Source organism: Phyllobates terribilis, unplaced genomic scaffold (assembly GCF_046119375.1).
Source record: "Phyllobates terribilis strain yellow unplaced genomic scaffold, ASM4611937v1 Scaffold_69__1_contigs__length_7402412, whole genome shotgun sequence".
NCBI lineage: Eukaryota > Metazoa > Chordata > Amphibia > Anura > Dendrobatidae > Phyllobates > Phyllobates terribilis.
In genome coordinates, this window is record NW_027362829.1 from 2,513,892 (window position 1) to 2,541,886 (window position 27,995).

Sequence of the window (27,995 nt, forward strand, 5' to 3'; positions counted from 1 at the left end):
GATCCTTTTCCGGCTTACTGGAGAGGTGAGAGATTCTGATGACGTCACATTACATCATTCTTATCTATGGGAATAACAGATGGACAGAACTGGAGAGGTGAGGACTCTGGAAATGTCTGTAGTGAGATTTATTAATGTGTCTCTCCATAACCAGAGATTAATCACGAGGCCTCCACCTCACCCCCTGATACATGAGGACATCAATGACCAGAAGATCCTAGAACTCGCCTACAAGATGATTGAGCTGCTGACTGGAGAGGTGACACTGCTGGGAATGCTGGGACATTATACAGTAATGGTATGAAGGGATTGGCGGGATGACGGTATCATTGTATGTGTCAGGTTCCTATAAGGTGTCAGGATGTCGCTGTCTATTTCTCCATGGAGGAGTGGTAGTATTTAGAAGGACACAAAGATCTGTACAAGGACGTCATGATGGAGGTTCCCCAGCCCCTCACATCACCAGGTAATAGACAGGACTAAATGCACACATCCTATAATAATCTGTATGTAAAGAATGAATTCAGTCCCTGTATGTGTTTCCTCCAGATCTATCCAGTAAGAGGACAACACCAGAGAGATGTCCCCGTCCTCTTCTTCCACAGGACTGTAAAGAAGAAGATCCCAATGTTCCTCAGGATCATCAGGTAGATGGAGAGAAGGTGTCATGAGATTTCCCCTATGATGTGTGGACGGCTGTAAAGGTCATGTCTTCAGTTCTGTTTTATCCACCATTATTATGTTTTATACTTGTGTAATGAGAACGGTGGAGATGACAGGATTAGAGCTGATCATAGATGGGACTTCTCCATCTGTCTGTGACTTTTACAATATTTGTTTCAGGGTGAAGATCTGACCCATATTAATACTACAGAGACATATGTGAGGGGTGATGAGCGGTGTAAAGAGGAGATTCCTACATATGACCACCCAGGTGAGTAGTAACCACTAAATGCAGAGAAGTCACAGATTCTTCTCAGTCCCCATCTGTGGCTGCTTTATCGGTTGTGTAGTCCGGCCATATCACAATCGTGTGATCACCATTTTGCCGCTAGACCACAACATTCTCCTCCGTCTGAAAATATTCAAATTTCTTTGTGTAATTGTGAAAGCCCTTTTCTATAGACCTTACAACCTGGAGGATCCACCAACCCCCTGGGATTAGGAGATGCTGACCGTTACCTGCTCAGATCTGCAAACTATAAAGACAAATGACAGCGTATGTAGAATGTGCTGACAAGTTAGAAAATCACTTGAAGAAAAATATTATGATGGGCCTGTAGGAGAAAGCGGAGGGTAATGATGCTGTTAGCTTCCTAGATCCCTGATATCTTATTGGATGAATCTACCTTCTCTCCCTTCTGTGCTGCTGAATGTGCCCATATGGTCCCTACAAGACCAGGTCCAGTCTTTCTGACCAAAGATCACTTTTATTATCGACATTAAATGTGCAGTGAGGCCAAGTGTGAATTTCTGTACAATAACAGCAGAGTTTCCCTTTATCCTGACTTTTCAATTTCTTTTAAAACCAACTAACTTCAAACAGGATTGTGATAAACTACACAGAAAACATCACACCTGTGCCATGATATATCTCTAAGCTGTGCGTGGCTGATGGCTGTAATATACATTTATTCACGCCTGCAGGAGATGTGTTGTCATGGCTCGAGCCCTGGTTTCATGGATTCACTCCACGTCATAAATTCCATTATGTTTTCGATCCTAAGGAATTCAGATTACTGCACAATCTCTCCTGAAATGGGGGCGCTAATACTTTCTCTACTCTCCTGGTCAGGACTCATAGTAGCTCCAATAGTCCACCATAAATGAGTGTAACTCCAGGTTAGTGTTGGATTTCTCCCTTCATACGTACATTGTTGTTGGGGATGTTACATGTTTTTATATTCTTTCTTTTTTTTACAAGTTCATTCTGTATGATAGTTTCATTGTGGTGGGATCGGCCGGCCTCACTTATGTGACTCTATAACTCCCTGGTCGTCTTTCAAAAAGATCTCCATTATCTCTTCCAAATGCCCGAGATCTAAATTTAAGACGCCTCAGCTCTGCAGTATTATATAAAAGTTCACTTTAAATGTCTAATATTTCTTCTTGACACTCATCTGACAGAAAATATTGTCCCTTACGATAGTTTAGATTGTAGTTACTCATTTTTCCCTGATGAAGACTGTTCAGTTTGATCATTTCAGTAGATGTTTTATTGTCTGTAGTCACAGTTTTTGACTTCAGTAATCCTCTGATTTAACCTCTTCCTGCAGCCAGTATTATGTTTCTAATCAGACCCATTTTTCAAATCTGACGTGTGTCACTTTATGTGGTGATAACTTTGGAATTCTTCACAAAGGATAATAGAAAACAAATGGACCTTACAAATTATTTTCCAATTTCTCTTGAATCTGACAATCCCCTATATACGGTTGTACACTACTATCTGGGCACATGGCAGGTTAAGAAGGGAAGAAGCGCCATTAAGCTATTAGGAATGCAGATTTTGCTGGAATAGTTTGCAGACACAATGTATTGGGGGAGCTGGTCTTGGTCACCTGGAAGCTCAAAAGATGGTTACCACGAACAGGCTTGTCACTATCTACCTTTTTTACAGATTTCACAAATTACTTTGCTCATCGCCGTTTAACCCCTCTACATGGATCTGGACTTACACAGAGACCCCTAGGCTTGGGCCACGGTGTTACCTGCTATTCTGTGGAGTGAGATGGGAAGAAGAACAGTCAGGTAGCCGGGTCAGAGCCAGGAGAGTAGAGAAAGTACAAAATCAGAAGACACAAGAGTAGTCAGTAAACGGGCCGGGGCCACAACAGGAAACAAATACACAAGCCGGGAGCTGAGCACAGATGACTGAACCAGAGGAGAACAAGGCTGTATCTGGCAGCTTCCGGCAATATGCTTCCAGCTTTAGTAGGGTGCGGTGCTCTCCAAATGGCTGAAGCAGGGAGCAGATTACTCCAGCTGGACAGCACGCACACCCATACTGACACCCTGGATGGTACTACTGGTCCCAGGCTCCCTAATCTTAGTGGCTGGACAGAGCCTGCACCTTTTACTCCATATTTGGGAGGCAGAATGAACAAACAGTTGAACACCACGCTCCACTGGTTCATCCTATGAGATTTTCTATTAGATGGTCATTGTCCTGGTGAATAAGTGAATTGTTTAATATAACTTGCCTTTTTTACAGTCAGTTTAAGTAGAAATGTTCAAATATATAAAATTCAAGGATTTTTTATTAAAAAATAATAATTGGTTTTCTTCTTGGCAGATGTCCGTACCAGGAGATCAGAGGGACAGCTGACACCTTCAATTTTCAAATCAGATAATTTTGAGATCTCACAGGATACAATTGAAATGAATGACATTACTCCAGATATACCATCATCCCTTCACAGCAGACCTCAATCATCTGATCCTATGAAACAGGTCCTGTCTTCTCATTCATTACCGACTACTAAGAAAAATCAAAGTCACAAAATAAGCATTAAAAAACAAACTGCTCCTAATGCAAAGAAGCCATTTTCACATTCAGGATATGGAAATAGTTTTCCTCTCAAAAAGTCTTTTCTTAAAAATCAAAAAATTCACACAGCAGAGAAAAGATTTTCTTGCTCCAAGTGTGGGAGATGTTTTAATCAGAAATCAAGTCTTGTTAGGCACCAGATAACTCACACAGGAGAGAAGCCATTTTCCTGTTCAGAATGTGGGAAATGTTTTACAGGGAAATCAACTCTTATCAAACATCAGAGAACTCACACAGGGGAGAAGCCTTTTCCATGTTCAGAATGTAGAAAATGTTTTAACCAAAAATCATATCTTAATATACATCAGAGAACTCACACAGTGGAGAAGCCATTTTCATGTGCAGAATCTGGGAAATGTTTTGCAAAGAAATCAAATCTTTTCCAACATCAGAGAACTCACACAGGGGAGAAGCCTTTTCCATGTTCAGAATGTGGAAAATGTTTTACAGAGAAATCAACTCTTATCAACCATCAGAGAACTCACACAGGAGAGAAGCCATTTTCATGTTCAGAATGTGGGAAATATTTTACTGTGAAATCAAATCTTATCAAACATCAGAAAACTCACACAGGGGAGAAGCCTTTTCCATGTTCAGAATGTGGAAAATGTTTTAACCAGAAATCTAGTTTTCTTAAGCACCAGAGAACCCACACGGGGGCAAAGGCTTTTTCATGTTCAGATTGTGGGAAATGTTTTGTACAGAAAGCGCATTTTGATAACCACCAGAGAACCCACACAGGGAAGAATGCCGCAGCTACGCCCAACTAGTCTCTGTACAGACAAGAAAGACCCTAGCTGCACAACTAGAAACGCCACCACAGACCTAACTCCCTAATAAGTCGTTGAGGAGTTTGTCATACCTCCTGAGGAACCAGAGGGGAGGCTGCAACACACTGTCAACAAGGGGAAAGGAAAGTATGAAGTAAAATACGAAGACCCTGAATGAGAAACAAAAACTCATTAATATAGGGCAAAGAAGGCAAGCTAAGGAGAACCAAAAATAAAAGGAACAAGTATAATCTCCCAGAAACCTAACATTGTTTGAATGAAAAGGTACTGGGAGGGAAAGCAAACTGACCGGGAGGATAGTTTCACCTTTGTGGTGAAACTTACAAAATTCATCCTCACCAACTGTATATGTAAAACCTGTCCATTTATAATGACCACGGACAAGATAAAGATTCCCAACTCACATCAGGACCACAAGATCCCAGGTACTTTCAGCTGCATCACAATGAACTTAATTATATGTTCCAAATGTCCAACTGGGGGTCTGTATGTAGGGGAGACAGGGCAAAAACTAAAAACAAGGATGAATTCTTATCGCCACACAAAAAAAGAAAAGAAAGAATAGACCTACTTGTGTCCACACATATTTACGGCCACAACTGCTTATCCCTTTCCCATACTGATAGTTCTGCTTCACTTCACTTGTCTTATCTATTGCATTATTCCTGTGCCCTGTTGTGCATAAATATGTGACTCTTCAGATTTTTGTGTTATACTATATCTGATGAAGGACCTGAGTAGTCTCGAAAGCTTACTGACTAATGGCTAACTGAAAAGATGGTATCAACCACTGAGGACTTGCAAATTTTAATATTTTTCTCCATACAGCAATTTTAAGATCTCTCCACAGGTGTTCAATGGGATTTAGATACGGATTCATTGCTGGTCAGAACTGTCCAGAACTTTGTTTCCATCCATTTTCTGGGTGCTTCTTGAAATATGTTTGGGGTCATTGTCATGCTGAAAGACCCATGACCTAGGACGCAAACCCAGCTTTCTGACACTAGGCACTACATTGTGCCCCAAAATCCTTTGCTAATCTTCAGATTTCATGATGCCTTGCACACAGTTAAGGTACCTAGTGCCAGAGGCAGCAAAACAACCCAAAACATCTTTGAAGGGCCACCATATTTGACTGTATGTGTTGTAAATTTATTGATTATGTTGCGCACCTTGGACAGAGGAACATCCGGATCTCTAAAGATGGACTTATAGCCTTGAAATTATTGATATTTTTCAACAATTTTGGTTTTCAAGTCCTCAGACTCATGCGAAGATTGAATCAACTTCTCCCTTTTTTATCTGGTTTTAGTTGTGATTTTCATATTGCCCACACCTACTATTTGCGACAATTGTGTTTGAACAAGCTTCACATGATTGAAACAAAGTTGTTTACCCACAATTTTGGCAAGGTGTCAACAATTTTGTCCGACCTATTTTATGTGGTTTTGTGTGAAATTATGTTCAAGTTGCCTTTTTTTTCTGTGTTTTCTTGTGTTGTTCCAATACACACAAAGGAAATAAGCGTGTATAACAAAACATGTAATTGCAATAATTTTCTGGGAGAATTACTTCATTTTCTGGAACAATTTCAAGGGATCCAACACTTTTCACCATGACTTGTTTTTGTTGCCTTTTTAATTTGCTGCAGCATATCATCCTTTTCATGTTCAGCTACAGTGGTGGCCAAAAGTATTGGCACCCCTGCAATTCTGTCAGATAATACTCAGTTTCTTCCTGAAAATGATTGCAATCACATTCTTTGGTCTTATTATCTTCATTTAATTTGCTTGCAAGGAAAAAACACAAAAGAGAATGAAGCAAAAATGAAATCATTGATCATTTCACACAAAACTCCAAAAATGGGCCGGACAAAAGTATTGGCACCCTCAGCCTAATACTTGGTTGCACAACCTTTAGCTAAAATAACTGCGAACAACCGCTTCCGGTAACCATCAATGAGTTTCTTACAATGCTCTGCTGGAATTGTAGACCATTCTTCTTTGGCAAACTGCTCCAGGTCCCTGATATTTGAAGGGTGCCTTCTCCAAACTGCCATTTTGAGATCTCTCCACAGGTGTTCTATGGGATTCAGGTCTGGACTCATTGCTGGCCACCTTAGAAGTCTCCAGTGCTTTCTCTCAAACCATTTTATAGTGCTTTTGGAAGTGTGTTTTGGGTCATTGTCCTGCTAGAAGACCCATGACCTCTGAGGGAGACCCAGCTTTCTCACACTGGCCCCTACATTATGCTGCAAAATTTGTTGGTAGTCTTCAGACTTCATAATGCCATGCACATGGTCAAGCAGTCCAGTGCCAGAGGCAGCAAAGCAACCCCAAAACATCAGGGAACCTCCGCCATGTTTGACTGTAGGGACCGTGTTCTTTTCTTTGAATGCCTCTTTTTTTTCCTTTACACTCTATGTTGATGCTTTTTCCCAAAAAGCTCGACTTTTGTCTCATCTGACCATAGAACATTCTTCCAAAACGTTTTAGGCTTTCTCAGGTAAGTTTTGGCAAACTCCAGCCTGGCTTTCTTATGTCTCGGGGTAAGAAGTGGGGTCTTCCTGGGTATCCTACCATACAGTCTCCCTTTTCATTCAGACGCCGACGGATAGTACGGGTTGACACTGTTGTACCCTCGGACTGCAGGGCAGCTTGAACTTGTTTGGATGTTAGTCGAGGTTCTTTATCCACCATCCGCACAATCTTGCGTTGAAATCTCTCGTCAATTTTTCTTTTCCATCCACATCTAGGGAGGTTAAATACTTGAAGAAAGAAATACGACCATATCAACCCAAAATAATAATAAAATTTAACTTTTATTCATAAATAGTATAAAAAGTTACTTCATAATCAATATAGGGCACAGTACAAGAATACATAAAAACACATATCATGTATGAAGACCATCTCATTGAAGGGACGATCCAGTCCATATGTAATAGGCTCCGAGGCACCACAGCAAAAAAGCATATATATAGTCCTTCATATAACAGACCAATAAAGAGGATTATCAAATGACCACAGTTCATAACCTATACTGTCAGGGTGCCATATACCTAGGCTAAGATATACCTTCATCATATCAAACGCCACATAAGGGACACTAGTAATAGCCACTATAGCACCATTATAATCGAGGTATAACAGCTAGAATGGTTCAGTTAATAGAGTTATGTTGACAGGGTGTATACCAAGCGAGTATAAAGATAGGTGAGTAAAAAACAAGTGCTGCGTTATGTAGGGGAGAATTACCTGGGCCACAAGCTGTGATGTCAGGGCACCCTCACGTGGACCGCTCGTCCACCCCAACGCACGTTTCGGCGTTTGCCTTCTTCAGGGGGTGTCAACTTCCTCTAGGGGCGTGTATATTTAAATGTTGTGTTGGCCAATCGAGTGAAGGGGGTGGACCCGCAGTAATGCGCGCAGCGTCCCCGCTACCAAGCAACCGGTGGCGCGGGCGTCATGCAAGGGATCACGTGATGGTCACATCTACCCAAGCGATACAGGTCCTTGCATAGAGACGCCAGGCGGCACGGGGTACTCAGAAAGCGGCGACGCTCGCGCGTAAGGTCCTTAAACCTCCCATAGTCGGGAACCATAGCAAGAGGTATAAGCTCAATTAAATGACATATATACTTCCACTACCACCACATAGATATATAGGTAGATCGTATAATAGAGACAGTATCCCAACCAAATGAATTAACAATATGGCAATCTGCATACAATATATCATCACATCAAGTAGTATATATAACAATATGACAAAATGCCTATACAGATCATGTTCAATCCCATATATATATAGAGAGAGGAATGTGGAAAAATCATATTGTCCTAGCATTAATATATAGTAGGTGGAATATCAAAAGATAACATCCTATATATCACCATGATTAAATCAAGGGGGACAATATCTAATGTAGGGGTAGCGAACTTCCCAGATATAACTTCCATTTAAACCAATTAACATATAAGGATCTTCAAACGCGAAAGGAAGATCCACAATATATATACACTGCAGTAGTCGTTCCCGGATGAAATAGATTATTTAGTATATTCTTATTCACATATTCATCCATATGATATCAGCCATAATGAAGAGACAACACGCCAGAGGAAGTAAACTGCAAACGGATGATGAAGAATACTAAAAATAATAATAAAAAAATGTTAAAATCATAAAAACCACAACAAAATATGTGACAGGGGAGAGATTAAAGAAAGGGAGCGAAGCTGAGATTCTCATTCAGTCCATTGGGATGTACAGTATTTAATCGCCAAATCCATCTAGATTCGAGCTGAGCCAAGCGTTGGCTCAGTTTACCTCCACGAATACCAACTCTTAACGCATCTATCCCACGAACCCTCAGGAGGGAGCTATCGCAGTCATGATGGAGTTTAAAATGTTTAGGTATAGTCCTGAGTGTGGAGGGATCCGCGCAGTCGATCGCCGCCAATATCTCCAATACATGTTCTCTTATTCTCACTTTGAGTTGGCGCGTTGTTAGGCCAACATAAATAAGCCCACAGGGGCAAGTAGCATAATAAATAACAAAGCGTGAGATACATGTAATGCGGCTCCTTATTTCATAGGTTTTCGTGCCAGCTGCATTGGAGAAAATATTGGTTCTATCCATATTGGGGCAAGCGACGCATCGACCGCACGGAAAACTACCACATTCAGGACCCGATGCACCAAAAATTGTAGACATGCCAGACACAGTTTGGTAGTGACTATGTACAAGATAGTCACGGAGATTCTTGGAGCGGCGTACAGTAATGGGTGAGCGATCAGGAAGGATTTTTGACAATACCGGATCTATCAGGAGGATGGGCCAAGCTTGAGTCAAGCATTTCCTCATCCGTCCGAATTGTCCATGGTAGTTTGTTATAAATCTAGGTTTGTCATTGATCTTAGGATTTCTTTGCAAATAAAGCAAATCGTACCTATTTGAATATTTAGCGCGATGGTACGCTCTTTTAACCACCCGTTTACTGTAGCCCCTCTCATAGAATCTCTTCTTCATGTCCTTGGACTGTCTAACAAGATCTTCATCACTGGAACAAAGTCTGCGGAGACCCAGAAATTGCCCAGTGGGTACAGATCGAACCATCCACGGGGGATGGGAGGACGATGCGTGGAGCAACATATTCTTGGAGGTATCCTTTCTATAGATGTTTGTTTGTATCAAATTATTATGATCCCTTGTAAGGGTAACATCAAGAAAGTTCACTGTGTCAATATCCCAATTGAAAGTAATATAGATATTCATCTCATTAGTGTTGAGGAGTTGCACAAATGTTTGCAAGTCCTCAACCGAACCCTGCCAGATCAGCAGGATATCGTCAATGTAGCGCGTCCAAAAAGGGACGCGATCCATTGACGCCCGCCGATCCGGCAGGGAGAGGCCCCTCTCCCACAGCCCCAGGAACAAATTAGCATAGGCCGGCGCAAAAGATGCACCCATTGCAGTACCCTGGAGCTGTAGGTAGAAGGACCCCTTAAAAGTGAAAAAGTTGTGGGTAAGGGAAAATTCCAAGAGGCACATCACAAAGTCGACAATATCTCTCGGTAGATTAGAGGTATTGAGGAAAAAAGCGCAAGCTCTTAGACCATCCACATGCTTGATATTAGTATAAAGTGATTCCACATCACCCGTCACAAGAATCATTTCTGGGTCCAAATACAATCCATCAACTTTCTTAAGTAGATCACATGTATCTAAAAGAAATTCTTTATTGGTCTGTTATATGAAGGACTATATATATGCTTTTTTGCTGTGGTACCTCGTACCCAATTACTTGTGGACTGGATCATCTCTTCAGTGAGATTGTCATCATACATGATATGTGTTTTCCTGTATTCTTGTACGGTGCCCTATATTGATTATGAAGTAACTTTTTATACTATTTATGAATAAAAGTTAAATTTTATTATTATTTTGGGTTGATATGGTCGTATTTATTTCTTCAAGTTATGTCGAACGACTTAACCTATATTCCTACCATTAGGTGCTAGCCATTGAGCAGTATATATATTATCTTTAATATGCACCAATTGAGAAACTTATATTGGATCTAGGGAGGTTAGCCACAGTGCCATGGGCTTTAAACTTCTTGATGACACTGCGCTTGGAAGACACAGGAACATTCAGGTCTTTGGAGATGGACTTGTAGCGTTGAGATTGCTCATGCTTCCTCACAATTTGGTTTCTCAAGTCCTCAGACAGTTCTTTGGTCTTCTTTCTTTTCTCCATGCTCAATGTGGTACACACAAGGACACAGGACAGACGTTGAGTCAACTTTAATCCATGTTAACTGGCTGCAAGTGTGATTTAGTTATTGCCAACACCTGTTAGGTGCCACAGGTAAGTTACAGGTGCTGTTAATTACACGAATTAGAGAAGCATCACATGATTTTTCAAACAGTGCCAATACTTTTGTCCACCCCCTTTTTTAGGTTTGGTGTGGAATTATATCCAATTTGGCTTTAGGACAATTCTTTTTGTGTTTTTTCATTGAAGACAAATTAAATGAAGATAATAATACCAAAGAATTTGTGATTTCAATCATTTTCAGGAAGAAACTGAGTATTATCTGACAGAATTGCAGGGGTGCCAATACTTTTGGCCACCACTGTATATTAGGAAGCTTGTAGCAAAGTCCAATTAGCAGCTTTCCATTATTGCCATTTCCATGTACATCTACCCATACTGGTTTTAAAATGCAGAGGGCCAAAATGAAAAACTTGGACAAAGTTGTGGACCAACCAGTATACAGAATAATGGGCCCCACGGTCGGCGGTCCCGCAGCCCTCAGGACCCCCAGGGTCCTGCAAGTGCTGCGGTTGCGGTTCAGAGCGACAGCTCTGACAGGGGACATCTTTGGGACCTGATTGGATCAGGTCCCAATGGTGTTAATTAACCCTTTGCTATCTTCTACAGTACAGACCAAAAGTTTGGACACACCTTCTCATTTAAAGATTTTTCTGTATTTTCATGACTTTGAAAATTGTACATTCACACTGAAGGCATCAAAACTATGAATTAACACATGTGGAATTATATACTTAACAAAAAAGTGTGAAACAACTGAAAATATGTCTTATATTCTAGGTTCTTCAAAGTAGCCACCTTTTGCTTTGATGACTGCTTTGCACACTCTTGGCATTCTCTTGATGAGCTTCAAGAGGTAGTCACCGGAAATGGTTTTCACTTCACAGGTGTGCACTGTCAGGTTTTATAAGTGGGATTTCTTGCCTTATAAATGAGGTTGGGACCATCAGTTGTGTTGTGCAGAAGTCTGGTGGATACACAGCTGATAGTCCTACTGAATAGACTTAGCTGCTTTTTTCTTCCCATAATACAAATTCTAAGTAAATAAAAACGAGTGGCCATCATTACTTTAAGAAATGAAGGTCAGTCAGTGCGAAAAATTGGGCAAACTTTGAAAGTATCCCCAAGTGCAGTTGCAAAAATCATCAAGCACTACAAAGAAACTGGCTCACATGAGGACCGCCCCAGGAAAGGAAGACCAAGAGTCACCTCTGCTTCTGAGGATAAGTTTATCCAAGTCACTAGCCTCAGAAATAGCAGGTTAACAGCAGCTCAGATTGGAGACCAGGTCAATGCCACACAGAGTTCTAGCAGCAGACACATCTCTACAACAACTGTTAAGAGGAGACTTTGTGCAGCAGGCCTTCATGGTAAAATAGCTGCTAGGAAACCACTGCTAAGGACAGGCAACAAGCAGAAGAGACTTGTTTGGGCTAAAGAACACAAGGAATGGACATTAGACCAGTGAAAATCTGTGCTTTGGTCTGATGAGTCCAAATTTGAGATCTTTGGTTCCAACCACCATGTCTTTGTGTGACGCAGAAAAGGTGAACGGATGGACTCTACATGCCTGGTTCCCACTGTGAAGCATGGAGGAGGAGGTGTGGTGGTGTTGGGGGTGCTTTGCTGGTGACACTGTTGGGGATTTATGCAAAATTGAAGGTATACTGAACCAGCATGGCTACCACAGCATCTTGCAGCGGCATGCTATTCCATCCGGTTTGCGTTTAGTTGGACCATCATTTATTTTTCAACAGGACAATGACCCAAACACACCTCCAGGTTGTGTAAGGGCTATTTGACCAAGAGGGAGAGTGATGGGGGGCTACGCCAGATGACCTGGCCTCCACAGTCACCAGACCTGAACCCAATTGAGATGGTTTGGGGTGAGCTGGACCGCAGAGTGAAGGCAAAAGGGCCAACAAGTGCTAAGCATCTCTGGGAACTCCTTCAAGATTGTTGGAAGACCATTTCCGGTGACTACCTCTTGAAGCTCATCAAGAGAATGCCAAGTGTGTGCAAAGCAGTCATCAAAGCAAAAGGTGGCTACTTTGAAGAACCTAGAATATAAGACATATTTTCAGTTGTTTCACACTTTTTTGTTAAGTATATAATTCCACATGTGTTAATTCATAGTTTTGATGCCTTCAGTGTGAATTTACAATTTTCATAGTCATAAAAATACAGAAAAATCTTTAAATGAGAAGGTGTGTCCAAACTTTTGGTCTGTACTGTATATGCCGCGATTTTTAGCGATCGCGGCATATAGAAGATAGTGAGCGGAGAGGGAGTCGTCAACTTACCTCTCCGACGGCCCCCTGATGTCTTCCAGGACCTGCCGTTGTTATGGCAGCCGGAGGTCACATGACCACCTCCGGATCTGCCATATATGGTGTCCTGCTAGGCTCAGCCTGCAGCTGAACTCTAGCAGGAGACACTGACTGTGAAACAGTCAGCAAAGATCTCATGCAATGCAATACATGTCTATTGCATTGCATGAGATCAGTGATTAGAAAAATAAAAATTAATGTCCCATACAGGGACTAAGTAAAAATGTAAAAAAAACAGAGTCAAAAAATGTTTTCAAACTGTTAAAAATAAATCACAAAATAAATAAAAATAAATAAATAAAATATTAAACCAATAAATCCGTATATTTATGTAAAAACAAAAAAAGTACACATATTTGGTATCGCCGCGTCCGAAACAACCCGATCTATAAAATTGTCACACTAATTAACTCCTTCTGTGCACACCGTAATAACGGCCAAACAAAAAGTGGAAAAAAATGCGATCAAAAAGCAAAATGGAAATAAAAATGGTACCGCTGAAAACGTCATCTTGTTCCCCAAAAAAAGGCCGCCATACAGCTCCATCAGCTGAAAAATAAAAAAGTTATAGCTCTCAGAATAAAGCGATGCAAAAAAAATTTTTTTCTATAAAATAGTTTTATTGTGTAAAAGCGCCAAAACATAAAAAAATATACAGTAAGTGTAGTATCACTGTAAACGTACGGACCCAAAGAATAATGCTGCCTTATCACTTTTACCACATGCAGAACGGCATAAAAAAAAACTCAAAAAAGAAATCCTGAATTGTTGGTTTTTGTTAATTTTACCTCCCAAAAAAACGGAATAGAAAGCGATCAAAAAATATCACGTACCCAAAAATGGTACCAATAAAAATGTCAGCTCGTCCCGCAAAAAACAAGCCATCACATGACTCTGTCGGCCGAAATATGGAAAAATTATAGCTCTCAAAATATGGCGATGCAAAAACTAGATTTTGCAAAAAAAAGCGTCTTTTAGTTTGTGAGGGTATGTGCTCACGTAGCGTTTTACAAGCGTATATGCTGCGGAATTTCCGCAGCATAAACGCTTCAAAAACGCATGGTAATCTGCCCCCCATGGTCCTCAATGACAAGCCGCACTGTCAATGCCCATGCTGCGAATTTTTCAGCAGCGTTTATGCTGCGCTCAAAAATCCGCAGCATGTCTATTAATTTTGCGGACACGCAGCGTAATCGCCGCCATTGACTTGCATTGGACTGCGTGACATCCGCATCACTACATGTGCACAAGCAGATATCACACGGTTCAATGTGCGGATGGTACCCAAGTCTGGAGGAGAGGAGATTCTCATCCAGACCTGGGTACCATAGAAACTGTGAAAAAAAGAATTGAAAATAAAAAATAAAGTTTATACTCACCTTCCGATGTCCTCCCGGTGTTATCTCTGCTGCGTCCGCTCTCTTGCATTGCTCCCGCTGTTGTGAAGGACCTGCCATGACGTCACTGAGTCATGTGACCCATCACATGGCTCAATGATGTCACCGCAGGTCCTTCACACCATCGTGAGCCGCCCAACACACCTTACGCGGCGGAGAGAACACCGGGAGGACACTGGAAGGTGAGTATAAACTTTATTTTTTTATTTTTTACCATTTTATTCTTTTTTTTTTAACTAACTTGGTCACACTACTATAAATCCATGCCGGTTGCATGGATTTATATAATGTGAACAAGTTGTCAAGCACTTTTCCAAGTGATGCTAAAATCGCTTGGAAAAGCGCTTGATAACCCGCATGCAGAAATGCATGCAAAGACGCTTTACAAACGCTTCTACCTGGCGGGAAAAATGTATGTAAAATCCGCATGCGTTTTTCCTGCCAGGGAGAAGCGTGAAAAATATGCTTCATTTCCGCAACGTGGGCACATAGCCTGACAGCTGTCAGTCATAAAAACCCAATATAAATCTGGTATCTCAGTAATCGCACCGACCCGAAGAATAAAGTTACACTGTGTTCCAAATTATTATGCAAATAATATTTTCTCAGATTTTCCCAAATTACCTATATGAATTGCAGTCATTGTAATTTTCCAGTCAAATAACTATTAGAGTACAATTGAAAGGTTTTTATACAAACTGCCTATGATAACAGTATATTTTTAAAAAAATAAAAAACTCAAACTGCGCTCAAAATGCATGTTCCAAATTATTATGCACAGCAGAGTTTTCAACCTTTTCATTTTAATAAAGAACAAAAAAATGGTCATTTTTGAAATTATAAGCATTAGCAGGTTATTACAAACTGAAATCAAACAGTTTTCAACTCAAAACTTTATTCTAGGTGATGTTACATTTGCACATAGGACCCCTTGTTCGAAAGGAGCTTCTGAACTCTCTCGTCCATTGAATTTGTCAGGTTTTGGATGGTTTTTGCTTCAATTGTTTTGCATGAGGACAGAATACCCTCCCAGAGCTGTTGCTTAGATGTGAACTGCCTCCAGCCATCATAGACACTCCTTTTGATGATGCTCCAGAGGTTCTCAATGGGGTTGAGGTCAGGGGAGCATGGGGGCCACACCATAAGTTTGTCCCCTTTTATGCCTACAGCAGCCAGAGATGCAGGATGTGTTATGTGCAGCATGAGACGGGGCATTAATATTATTAATAGCCTAGGAAGGGTTCATGAATATTGGCCCCCTCCGAGGCTAGAAACAACAGCCCTCAGCCGCCCCAGAAGTGGCGCATCCATAGGATGCACCAATTCTGTCACTTAGCCTCCGCTCTGCCCACTGCCCTGTAGCGGTGGCAGTGGGGTTATAGGGCTGGGGTTGATGTCAGCTTATAAGGCCAGCTGACATCAAACCCAGCTTAGTAATGGAGAGGCGTCTATAAGACGTCCCCATTACTAACACCATAGTGAAAGTGATATGTGAAATAACTACACTGCTCAAAAAAATAAATCTTACCAGCTTCCGCCATCATCTTCACAAGGTCTTTTGCTTTGGTCCTTGGGTTGATATGTACATGTCGGACTAAAGCACGTTCATCTCTGGGACCCAGAATCCATCTCCTTTCTGAGCGGTATGATGGCTGGACATTCCCATCCTGTTTGTACTTGCGTATAATTGTTTGTATAGATGAACGAGGCACCTTCAGGTATCTTGAAATTGTACCCAAGGATGAGCCAGACAAGTGCAAGTCCACAATTCTCTTTCTGGTATCTTGGATGATTTCTTTAGACTTTCCCATGATGCTCCACAAAGAAGCAGTGTGTTTCAGGTGTGCATTAAAATACATCCACAGGTGTGTCTGAGAAGCTTCGAAACACATGACATTGTTACGGATCCAGGTGGTGGAACCTCTGTGCTGGGATGCAAGGAGGGACTAGAGGGGCGTAACTAAGTGCCTACTCTGACCGACCCTGGTCACACGGCGGCTTAGTTGACTCCGTGAACCAAGGAGGGATCGGACAGGTGGACTAGGTACCACACTGGGACCGACCTTGTGTGAGAACAGGCAACTCCCATGGGTCAGATGGCTGAAGCTGACAGGTACAGTGGGAGAGCACGGCAGGTAGCCTGACGGGTGATCCAGGTTGGCAAGCGGGCACGGCAGGTAGCCAGATGGGTGATCCAGGTTGGCAAGCGGGCACGGCAGGTAGCCAGATGGGTGATCCAGGTTGGCAAGCGGGCACGGCAGGTAGCCAGATGGGTGATCCAGGTTGGCAAGCAGGCGGGCACGGCAGGTGGCCTGACAGGTGATCTGGGTAGACAGGCTGGCGGGACACGGATGGCAGACAGGCTAGCAGGAACAGCTGACAGACAGGCTGGCGGGACACGGCTGACAGGCTGGCGGGCACGGCTGACAGGCTGGCATGCACGGCTGGCGGGCACGGGTGATAGACTGGCGGGCACGGCTAACAGACTGGCTGGCGGGCACTGGAACCTGAGGGCTGAGGAGAGTGTTAGTACACAAACGACAAACTTGCACAGGCATCCCTTCCAATCCACAAGAAAGAAAGTCTTTCCTCTTACCCTCTTGATGGCCAAAATGTTCTCTACCTCAAAGACGTCCTCAGTGGAGACTGGAGCTGGAGCGGTACCTGGATCGTCAGAGAATGAATTAAGGACAACAGGGTTGAGGAGAGACATGTGAAAGGAGTTGGGAATCCGTAAGGAGGCCGGGAGTTTCAGCTTGTAAGCCACTCGATTTATTTGGTTCTGAATCTCGACCGGACCGATGAACCGCGGACTCAACTTATATGATGGTATCTTGAGACGGACATATTTGGAGAAAAGCCAGACCTTGTCTCCCAGACAGAATTTTGGCGGATCCAGACGTCTCTTATCAGCATGCTTCTTCATCCGCTCAGAGGACTGAAAAAGCGCAGATCTAGTGTCCTCCCAAATCACAGAAAATTCACTGATGAGAGACTCCGTGGCAGGATTGTCCACTGCAGCGGAGACGGGAAACGGAATCCGGGGGTGTTGACCATAGACCACAAAAAATGGAGACTTAGCAGAGGACCCACTCACATGGTTGTTATAGGAAAACTCGGCCCAGGGCAGGAGCTCAACCCAATCGCTATGGTGAGCATTGACAAAGTGCCGAAGAAAGCTGGTAAGGATCTGATTGATACTTTCCACTTGACCATTGGACTGAGGATGATAGGCTGAAGAGAAATCCAAAGAGACATCCAGCAGCTTGCACGTGGCTCTCCAAAAGCGAGAAGTGAACTGAACTCCTCTGTCCGAGACAATGTGGAGGGGTAAGCCATGGAGACGGAAGATTTGACGGATGAAGTCCTTAGCCAGCACAGGTGCAAACGGAAGACCAGGCAGAGCGATGAAGTGAGCCATCTTGGAGAAGCGGTCGGCGACCACCCAAATGACTGTACAACCGGCCGATACAGGGAGATCTGTGATGAAATCGATTGCAATATGTTACCACGGAGCGGAAGGCATGGGAAGAGGAAGGAGGTGACCGGCTGTAAGGTGCCTAGGTATCTTGTTACGGGCACAAGAGGAACAAGTCGAGACAAAATCTGCAATGTCCTTGCGCAGGGTGGGCCACCAATAGTGTCGGGCAATGAGCAGAAGTGTCTTCCTCTGGCCGGCATGGCCAGCCAGTTTGGATGAATGGCCCCAGAGTAAGACCCTCTTCCGATCTTGAGCCGCTACAAAGGTCTTACCAGGAGGTAGATGAGACAGGTCAAACGGAGCAACAGTCATTATTCTGGAGGGATCAATGATGTGTAGAGGCTCCTCCTCCAGTTCGGAAGACAGAAAAGAGCGGGATAGAGCGTCGGCTTTAATGTTCTTGTCTGCTGGGCGGTAATGGAGATTGAAGCAGAATCGAGCAAAGAACAAAAACGATCTGGCCTGACGCGGGATAAGTCTCTGGGCGGTCTGCAAATACGTGAGGTTTTTATGGTTAGTGTAGATGACCACTGGGTGCAGAGCCCCCTCAAGCAAGTAGCGCCACTCCTCCAGCGCTAATTTAATGGCCAGCAGTTCTCGATCTCCTATGGAGTAATTATGCTCGGCCGGAGAGAAGAGTTTGGAGAAGAAGTCGCAGGTCACCATTCGCCCGGACGAGGATTTCTGGGTGAGCACTGCTCCGGCTCCGGAGGAAGAGGCATCAACCTCCAGGAAGAACTGTTTATTGCCATCAGGATGGTGTAGCAGAGGAGCTGAGGAAAAGTCTTGTTTAAGAGAGATAAAGGCATTCTCTGCCTCAGGAGACCACTCCCTGGGATTTGCTCCCTTACGGGTAAGAGCAGAGATGGGAGCTGTCCGGGAGGAGAAATGAGGAATGGAGAGGCGGTAATAGTGAATCCCAGACACCGCTGAATAGCCTTTAACCCCTCCGGTCGGGGCCACTTTAATACGGCAGACATGTTCTCGGGATCCATCCGCAGTCCGGTCTCCGAGTTGATATACCCCAGAAATGGCAGGAAGGTCTGCTCAAAGAGGCATTTCTCGTACTTAGCATACAGGTGATTCTTCCGGAGCCTCAGCAGTACCTGACGAACATCCCTCTGGTGAGAGGGCAGATCAGGGGAGAACACCAAGATATCGTCCAGGTACAGCACCACGCAGGAATACAGGAGGTCTCGAAAGATATAGTTTAGTAACTCCTGGAAGATGGCTGGAGCATTACAGAGACCGAAGGGCATCATGCAGTACTCGTAGTGACCATCCCGGGTGTTGAATGCAGTCTTCCACTCGTCTCCCTGGCAGATCCGGACCAGATTGTACGCCCCACGCAGATCGAGTTTAGTGAAGACCTTTGCGCCCTTTAGGCGGTCAAACAGCTCCAAGATGAGAGACAGGGGGTACTTATTCTTGATGCTAATCTGGTTGAGGCCCCTATAGTCGATACAAGGACGAAGAGAGCCGTTCTTCTTCTTGGCGAAGAAGAATCCTGCTCCAGCCGGAGAGGTGGATTTCTGGATAAATCCCCTAGCAAGATTTTCTTCAATATATTCAGACATGGCACGGGTCTCGGCCAGCGACAAGGGGTAGATTCGCCCGTGAGGAGGTGAAGCACCAGGTATTAGGTCGATGGGGCAATCATACGGCCTATGAGGTTGTAGTGTCTCTGCCTCCTTTTTATCAAAAACGTCCGCATAGGACCAGTAGGGTGCTGACAGGCCTGGTACGTTAGCCGGAGTAGACAGGGGTCGAGCAGGACGAACTGGAACCAGACAGGTCTTATGGCATTCCTGACCCCAACGGAGCACGTCTCCCGAGCTCCTGTTCAGGACAGGCTCATGTCTTTGTAACCAAGGCAGGCCTAGCAAGATGGAATGAGAGAGACCGGACAGTACGAAAAAGGAGAGTGCAGCATTCCCACCTGAAGAGTTACCGGCTCAGTGACCAGCAAGATGGTTGTTATGCACACGCCCGGACTGACTGGCGTGTGCGGGAGTAGTGGTTCCACTGGACCATGAACCGGAGAGTGCCTGGAGGGGCGTGACTAAGTATCTGGCCGATCCGACCAAGGTGGCACGACGGCATACGACGCCAGTGCACCAGGGAGAAACCGGGCAGAGGGACCAGGTGCTACTCCAGGTCAAACTCCGGACACGGGGGTTGACCCACACAGGGATTACTGGAACAGGCAGGTTAGGCTGGCACAGACTGGTGGATATAAGCGAACACGGCAGGTATGCAGACGGGTGGATACAGGCGAGTATGCAGGCGGGGAGGTACTGGCCGAAAGGACGGGCTGGAGCACAGAGAGGACAAGACCCAGTACAGACTGGGTCACAGAAACAGAACCGCAGATGCGGTAGCCAAACACAGCAGAGAGGGAACGCCCGAAGCGGTGGGCAAGAGCAGAGCAGGACGGGACTGCCGGAGCAGCGAGCACAAGCAGAGCAGGACAGGACTGCCGGAGCAGCGAGCAGATGCAGAGCAGGACGGGGCTGCCGGAGCAGCGAGCAGATGCAGAGCAGGACGGGGCTGCCGGAGCAGCGAGCAGAAGCAGAGCAGGACGGGACTGCCGGAGCAGCGGGCAGATGCAGAGCAGAAACCGCAGGAGCGGCAAGCAAGGCAAGAGCAGAGTGGAAACCGCAAGAGCGGCAAGCTAAGCAGGAGCAGAGCGGAAACCGCAGAGCGGTAAACAAGGCAGGAGCAGGGCGGAAACCGCAGAGCGGTAAACAAGGCAGGAGCAGAGCGGAAACCGCAGAGCGGTAAACAAGGCAGGAGCAGAGCGGAAACCGCAGAGCGGTAAACAAGGCAGGAGCAGAGCGGAAACCGCAGAGCGGTAAACAAGGCAGGAGCAGAGCGGAAACCGCAGAGCGGCAAACAAGGCAGGAGCAGAGCGGAAACCGCAGAGCGGCAAACAAGGCAGAAGCAGAGCGGAAACCGCAGGAGCGGCAAGCAAGGCAAGAGCAGAGCAGAAACCGCAAGAGCGGCAAGCTAAGCAGGAGCAGAGCGGAAACCGCAGAGCGGTAAACAAGGCAGGAGCAGAGCGGAAACCGCAGAGCGGCTAAGAAGGCAGGAGCAGAGCGGAAACCGCAGAGCAGCTAAGAAGGCAGGAGCAGAGCGGAAACCGCAGAGCGGCTAAGAAGGCAGGAGCAGAGCGGAAACCGCAGAGCGGCTAAGAAGGCAGGAGCAGAGCGGAAACCGCAGAGCGGCAAACAAGGCTGGAGCAGAGCGGAAACCGCAGAGCGGCTAAGAAGGCAGGAGCAGAGCGGCAAACAAGGCAGGAGCCGAGCGGAAACCGCAGAGCGACAAACAAGGCAAGAGCAGAGCAGAAACCGCAAGAGCGGCAAGCTAAGCAGGAGCAGAGCGGAAACCGCAGAGCAGTAAACAAGGCAGGAGCAGAGCGGAAACCGCAAAGCGGCTAAGAAGGCAGGAGCAGAGCGGAAACCGCAGAGCGGCAAACAAGGCAGGAGCCGAGTGGAAACCGCAGAGCGACAAACAAGGCAGGAGCAGAGCGGAAACCGCCGGAGCGGCAAGCAAGGCAGAGCAAGGGGGACAGGGCTCTGTTCACACGTAACAGACAGGAAGAGAAAGGCAGAGCCAGATACCCACAGGGTACTTGCAGTGAAGTAGCGAGTGGACCAAAAACTCACAAACGGGAGTACAGAGACAACAAGCAGGAGTTAGGTACGAGTTCAGACTCTGCAGAAAAAGGAAGGGAACGGACATAGAGGGAAAACAGGTAAAGGATAGGAGAGAGTTCAGACTGGAACTGAGTGTACGGAGGAGACCGACACTGCAGCGGGATACAGGAGCGGGTCTGGGAATACGGCCCCCAGAGAGGCGGGACGAACAGGCAAGGAGCGTGTTCAGACAGGACAGACAAGATACTGGAGCGGGTCTAGGTAATCGGCCCCTAGAAGGTGGGAGGAACAGGCTAGGAGCGTGTTCAGACAGGCCTGGAAATACAGCCTCCAGGAGAGGCAGCAGGCAAGAGTACACAGACAGGACTCAGTTCAGACACGGGAACTGATACCGCAAGGCAGGAGACATAGACAGGACTCAGTTCAGACATGGGAACCGATACCGCAAGGCAGGAGACAAAGAACGGGACCTGGCACCTTCAGAATGCAAGCACACACTGAATGAAACACTATGCTCAGGCAGGGATAGATGGGAGCAGCTGAGCTATATACCAGGTGACAGACAGCAATAGGCTGAGGACGCACAAGGGGTGTGACCCACAGCAGGTACAAAAAGCAGGAAGTGATCGGGCGCCGCCCTTAAGCAGCAGAAACAGACACAAACAGACAGCATGGAGGGAAGCCAGAGAGACATTCTGGACTGGAGACCAAGTGCGCGCTCTTGCACAGTGGGAGATGGACCACCATGCAAGGACGCCGCCAGGTATGTTACAGTACCCCCCCCTTACGCCCCCTCTTCTTCAGGCCTGCCAGAATCTTCCGCAGGGAATTCGAGGACCAGTCGTTCACTTCAAGGAGATCACTTCCACTGTCCACAGGAAAAATTGATCCCATCTGGTTAGCTAGGATGCTACCTCCTATCCAGCCATCCTCAGCAACAGACGAAACGGGTGGAGTACCAGGAACAGCACACAAGGAAGTCTCTCTCCACATATTTTCAGGTGGCACCCCAGAGGGTACAGGAGACAACTGGAAGTCCTTCACCGGGTTGGAAGGGGACAGAGACTTGGGGGTAATCTCTGCTTCGAGGTCCATCTTCGGGTTATCAGGTACATAATGAGAAAAAGTCACTGTCTCTTTGTGATCTGGTGGTACCCCGGAGAATTCAGGAAACAACTGGAGGTCCTCCGCTGGGTCAGAAGAGTGCAGAGGCTCAGAGAAAACATCTGCTTCAGAGTACACTAGGTCGGACTCACTGGAGGAAGCAAGCGAGGTATCAGATCCAGGATATAGGAAAGTCTCTATCCATTCACCACCAGGTGGCACCCCGAAGGGTTCTGGAGACAACTGGAGGTCCTCCGCCTGGTCAGAGGGGTGTAGAGACTCACGGGTAACCTCTGCTTCAGAGTACACTAGGTCGGACTCACTGGACGAAGCGAGCGAGGTATCAGGTACAGAGTATAGGAGAGTCTCTGTCCTTTCGCTACCAGGTAGCACCCCGAAGGGTTCTGGAGACAACTGGAGGTCCTCCGCCTGGTCGGAGGGATGTAGAGACTCGGGGGTAACTACCACTTTGGGGTACCCATCGTCAGGCTCACAGGACGAAGCGGACAAAGTATTGAGTACCGAGTGTAGAGAAGTCTCTCTCCATTTGTCATCGAGTGGTATCCCGGAGGATTCAGGAGGCAACAGGGGGTCCTCCGCCAGGTAGTAGAGGTGCACAGACTCAGAGGTAACCACAGCTTTGGAGCATCCTTGGACATGCACACCGGTTAAAGTGGGTGAAGCATCTGATGCCGGGTGCAGGAAGTTCTCCTGTGTGGAGTCTGGATGGGCAGAAGTCTCTTCTGGCAGGAGAACCGGTGCACTACCCACGTACATTACCCGTTGGGGCTTCTCCGGGATACAGGGAGATGAAGCTTCAGTAGGGACTTCAAGGTTGGGGTCAGGAGGTCTCAGGGAGGACAGACCCTGGCGTGACGGCTTGCCTCTACGTCTAGTACGTCTGGACTGCCTCTTGAGGTTGGGAGAAGTATTCCGGAAAGCGTAGTCACCCTGTGAGGATTCTGGGTGTGCAGTAGTCTCATTGGGCTGGAGGACTATTGCGCTACCCACACACATTACCCATCGGGGCTGCTCCGGGATATTGGGAGGTGAAGCTTCAGCAGGAGCCTCCGGGTTAGGATCATCGAAGACCATTAGAAAGGCCACCAGGAAGGCCATTAGGTCCAGGAGGATCGGATCCTGTGTTTCATATAGGGGGTTGATCCATTCCAAGGCATCACCCGCCAGGTAAGACATAATGAATGCCACCTTAACCCGATCGGTGGGAAAACATAGAGGGTAGAACTTGAAGTGTAGCATGCATTGCTCCACAAATGCATGACTTTGTCTTGGATCCCCATAGTAACGTGGCGGATCCGCAGGAACGAGAGCAGATAGATCCATCTGGACGGGTGCGTAATTCGCCTGGAACTCAGCTGAGAAAAAAAAAAAATTATTTATTTATTTTTAATGCATGTATTCGCTGGAAAACTTCTCAGAGAGCGAAGGCCGTGGGGCTCAACGGGAACCATGGCCTGAGCATGCTGTTATGCACACGCCCGGACTGACTGGCGTGTGCGGGAGTAGTGGTTCCACTGGACCATGAACCGGAGAGTGCCTGGAGGGGCGTGACTAAGTATCTGGCCGATCCGACCAAGGTGGCACGACGGCATATGACGCCAGTGCACCAGGGAGAAACCGGGCAGAGGGACCAGGTGCTACTCCAGGTCAAACTCCGAACACGGGGGTTGACCCACACAGGGATTACTGGAACAGGCAGGTTAGGCTGGCACAGACTGGTGGATATAAGCGAACACGGCAGGTATGCAGACGGGTGGATACAGGCGAGTATGCAGGCGGGGAGGTACTGGCCGAAAGGACGGGCTGGAGCACAGAGAGGACAAGACCCAGTACAGACTGGGTCACAGAAACAGAACCGCAGATGCGGTAGCCAAACACAGCAGAGAGGGAACGCCCGAAGCGGTGGGCAAGAGCAGAGCAGGACGGGACTGCCGGAGCAGCGAGCACAAGCAGAGCAGGACAGGACTGCCGGAGCAGCGAGCAGATGCAGAGCAGGACGGGGCTGCCGGAGCAGCGAGCAGATGCAGAGCAGGACGGGGCTGCCGGAGCAGCGAGCAGAAGCAGAGCAGGACGGGACTGCCGGAGCAGTGGGCAGATGCAGAGCAGAAACCGCAGGAGCGGCAAGCAAGGCAAGAGCAGAGTGGAAACCGCAAGAGCGGCAAGCTAAGCAGGAGCAGAGCGGAAACCGCAGAGCGGTAAACAAGGCAGGAGCAGGGCGGAAACCGCAGAGCAGTAAACAAGGCAGGAGCAGAGCGGTAAACAAGGCAGGAGCAGAGCGGAAACCGCAGAGCGGTAAACAAGGCAGGAGCAGAGCGGAAACCACAGAGCGGCAAACAAGGCAGGAGCAGAGCGGAAACCGCAGAGCGGCAAACAAGGCAGGAGCAGAGCGGAAACCGCAGGAGCGGCAAGCAAGGCAAGAGCAGAGCAGAAACCGCAAGAGCGGCAAGGTAAGCAGGAGCAGAGCGGAAACCGCAGAGCGGTAAACAAGGCAGGAGCAGAGCGGAAACCGCAGAGCGGCTAAGAAGGCAGGAGCAGAGCGGAAACCGCAGAGCGGCAAACAAGGCAGGAGCCGAGTGGAAACCGCAGAGCGGCAAACAAGGCAGGAGCAGAGCGGAAACCGCAGAGCGGCTAAGAAGGCAGGAGCAGAGCGGAAACCGCAGAGCGGCTAAGAAGGCAGGAGCAGATCGGAAACCGCAGAGCGGCAAACAAGGCAGGAGCAGAGCGAAAACCGCAGAGCGGCTAAGAAGGCAGGAGCAGAGCGGAAACCGCAGAGCGGCAAACAAGGCAGGAGCCGAGCGGAAACCGCAGAGCGACAAACAAGGCAAGAACAGAGCAGAAATCGCAAGAGCGGCAAGCTAAGCAGGAGCAGAGCGGAAACCGCAGAGCGGTAAACAAGGCAGGAGCAGAGCGGAAACCGCAGAGCGGCTAACAAGGCAGGAGCAGAGCGGAAACCGCAGAGCGGCAAACAAGGCAGGAGCCGAGCGGAAACCGCAGAGCGACAAACAAGGCAGGAGCAGAGCGGAAACCTCCGGAGCGGCAAGCAAGGCAGAGCAGGGGGGACAGGGCTCTGTTCACACGGAACAGACAGGAAGAGAAAGGCAGAGCCAGATACCCACAGGGTACTTGCAGTGAAGTAGCGAATGGACCACAAACTCACAAACGGGAGTGCAGAGACAACAAGCAGGAGTTAGGTACGAGTTCAGACTCTGCAGAAAAAGGAAGGGAACGGACATAGAGGCAAAACAGGTAAAGGATAGGAGAGAGTTCAGACTGGAACTGAGTGTACGGAGGAGACCGACACTGCAGCGGGATACAGGAGCGGGTCTGGGAATACGGCCCCCAGAGAGGCGGGACGAACAGGCAAGGAGCGTGTTCAGACAGGACAGACAAGATACTGGAGCGGGTCTAGGTAATCGGCCCCTAGAAGGCGGGAGGAACAGGCTAGGAGCGTGTTCAGACAGGCCTGGAAATACAGCCTCCAGGAGAGGCAGCAGGCATGAGTACACAGACAGGACTCAGTTCAGACACGGGAACTGATACCGCAAGGCAGGAGACATAGACAGGACTCAGTTCAGACACGGGAACCGATACCGCAAGGCAGGAGACAAAGACAGGACTCAGTTCAGACACGGGAACTGATACCGCAAGGCAGGAGACAAAGAACGGGACCTGGCACCTTCAGAATGCAAGCACACACTGAATGAAACACTATGCTCAGGCAGGGATAGATGGGAGCAGCTGAGCTATATACCAGGTGACAGACAGCAATAGGCTGAGGACGCACAAGGGGTGTGACCCACAGCAGGTACAAAAAGCAGGAATTGATCGGGCGCCACCCTTAAGCAGCAGAAACAGACACAAACAGACAGCATGGAGGGAAGCCAGAGAGACATTCTGGACTGGAGACCAAGTGCGCGCTCTTGCACAGTGGGAGATGGACCACCATGCAAGGACGCCGCCAGGTATGTTACAATGGTTTCAGGGAGAAGCTTTCCATCCACAGAGGAGACTGCTAAAGGGTCCGCCAGACATATGGTAGGAATCTGAAAGTGCTCCGCAACGGCTTGTTGGATGAGATTCCCAGCGGCTCCGGAATCCAGATGGGTAGTCTCAAAAAAACGGGTCTCACCACTGGTAACGGAAACGGACAGAGTCAAGGGCAGAGAGGAAAAACTCTTGCCTAGGACGACCTCTCCGAGCGGTTCTAGACACTGGAGTTTCCCGGTCTCACCGGGCAAGAGCAGATAAGATGCTCATTATTGCCACAATAGAAGCAACTCCCCTCAGCATCTTGACTTGGTCAATTTGCATAGGCTCTGGAGAAGACACCCGGGGGAGTGCAGGTTGGCAGACTAGACTTTGGAGGACGGGAGCGAGGCGGGGAGGTTTCCTCTCACGGGTCATCTCCTTAGCGCGTTCCAGGAAACGAAGGTCAATCCGGGTAGCTAATGAAACCAGGTCGTCCAGGGAGGGAGGTATGTTACGTCCGGCTAGCTCATCCTTGATCCGTCCGGAAAGGCCCTCCCAAAAGGTGGACACCAGGGCCTCATTGCTCCAGGCAAGTTCAGATGCGAGGGTTCGGAAATGTACGGCATACTGGCCCACAGTGAGACTCCCTTGGCAGAGTCGGAGAAGTGAGGAGGCGGTAGAAGATTTTCGTCCGGGCTCATTGAACACCTTCCGGAAGGCCGCGAGGAAAGCCTGAAGATCGGACACCAGAGGATCCCCTCTCTCCCACAGAGGATTAAGCGACGCCAACGCCTCTCCGGTGAGGTGAGACATGATGAATGCCACCTTGGCCCTGTTGGAGGTGAACTGGTGTGCCAGGAGTTCAAAGTGCAGCGTGCACTGATTTATGAAGCCCCGACATAGTACGGGGTCACCACCAAAATGTGGATGCGCAGAGAGCCGGGGTCCAAAGCCGGGTGCCACAGCGCCGCAGGGTTGAGGTGCCGCTGGAGCAGGTGCCGCTTGGATAGAGGCGGACACAGTAGGGGTGGACAGCGCGTCCAGGTGGGAGTTGACTGTCCGCAGATAGGACAGGATAGTATCCTGTTGGGATCTCTGGTGAGAGACCTCTTGGTACAGGTCAGAGAGCGAAGGAGCCTGGGAGCCACTGGGTTCCATGGCCTGTGCAAACTGTTACGGATCCGGGTGGTGGAACCTCTATGCTGGGATGCAAGGAGGGACCAAAGGGGCGTAATTAAGTGCCTACTCGGACCGACCCTGGTCGCACGGAGGCTTAGTCAACTCCGTGAACCAAGGAGAGACCGGGCAGGTGGACCAGGTGCCACACTGGGACTGACCTTGTGTGAGAGC

The 27,995-nt window shown here is 47.4% G+C and overlaps 1 protein-coding gene across 1 annotated transcript in view; it reads left to right on the plus strand.

Annotated features, from left to right (window-relative positions):
* Positions 1-317: 317 nt before the first annotated feature.
* Positions 318-27,995, plus strand: part of LOC141194320 (uncharacterized) — a 58,530-nt gene continuing 30,852 nt past the window's right edge. The window contains exons 1-4 of the mRNA XM_073662223.1: positions 318-323; positions 528-647; positions 844-934; positions 3,296-4,177. Of these exons, the coding sequence (XP_073518324.1) occupies positions 318-323; positions 528-647; positions 844-934; positions 3,296-4,177 (1,099 nt within the window). The remainder of the gene's footprint in view (positions 324-527; positions 648-843; positions 935-3,295; positions 4,178-27,995) is intronic.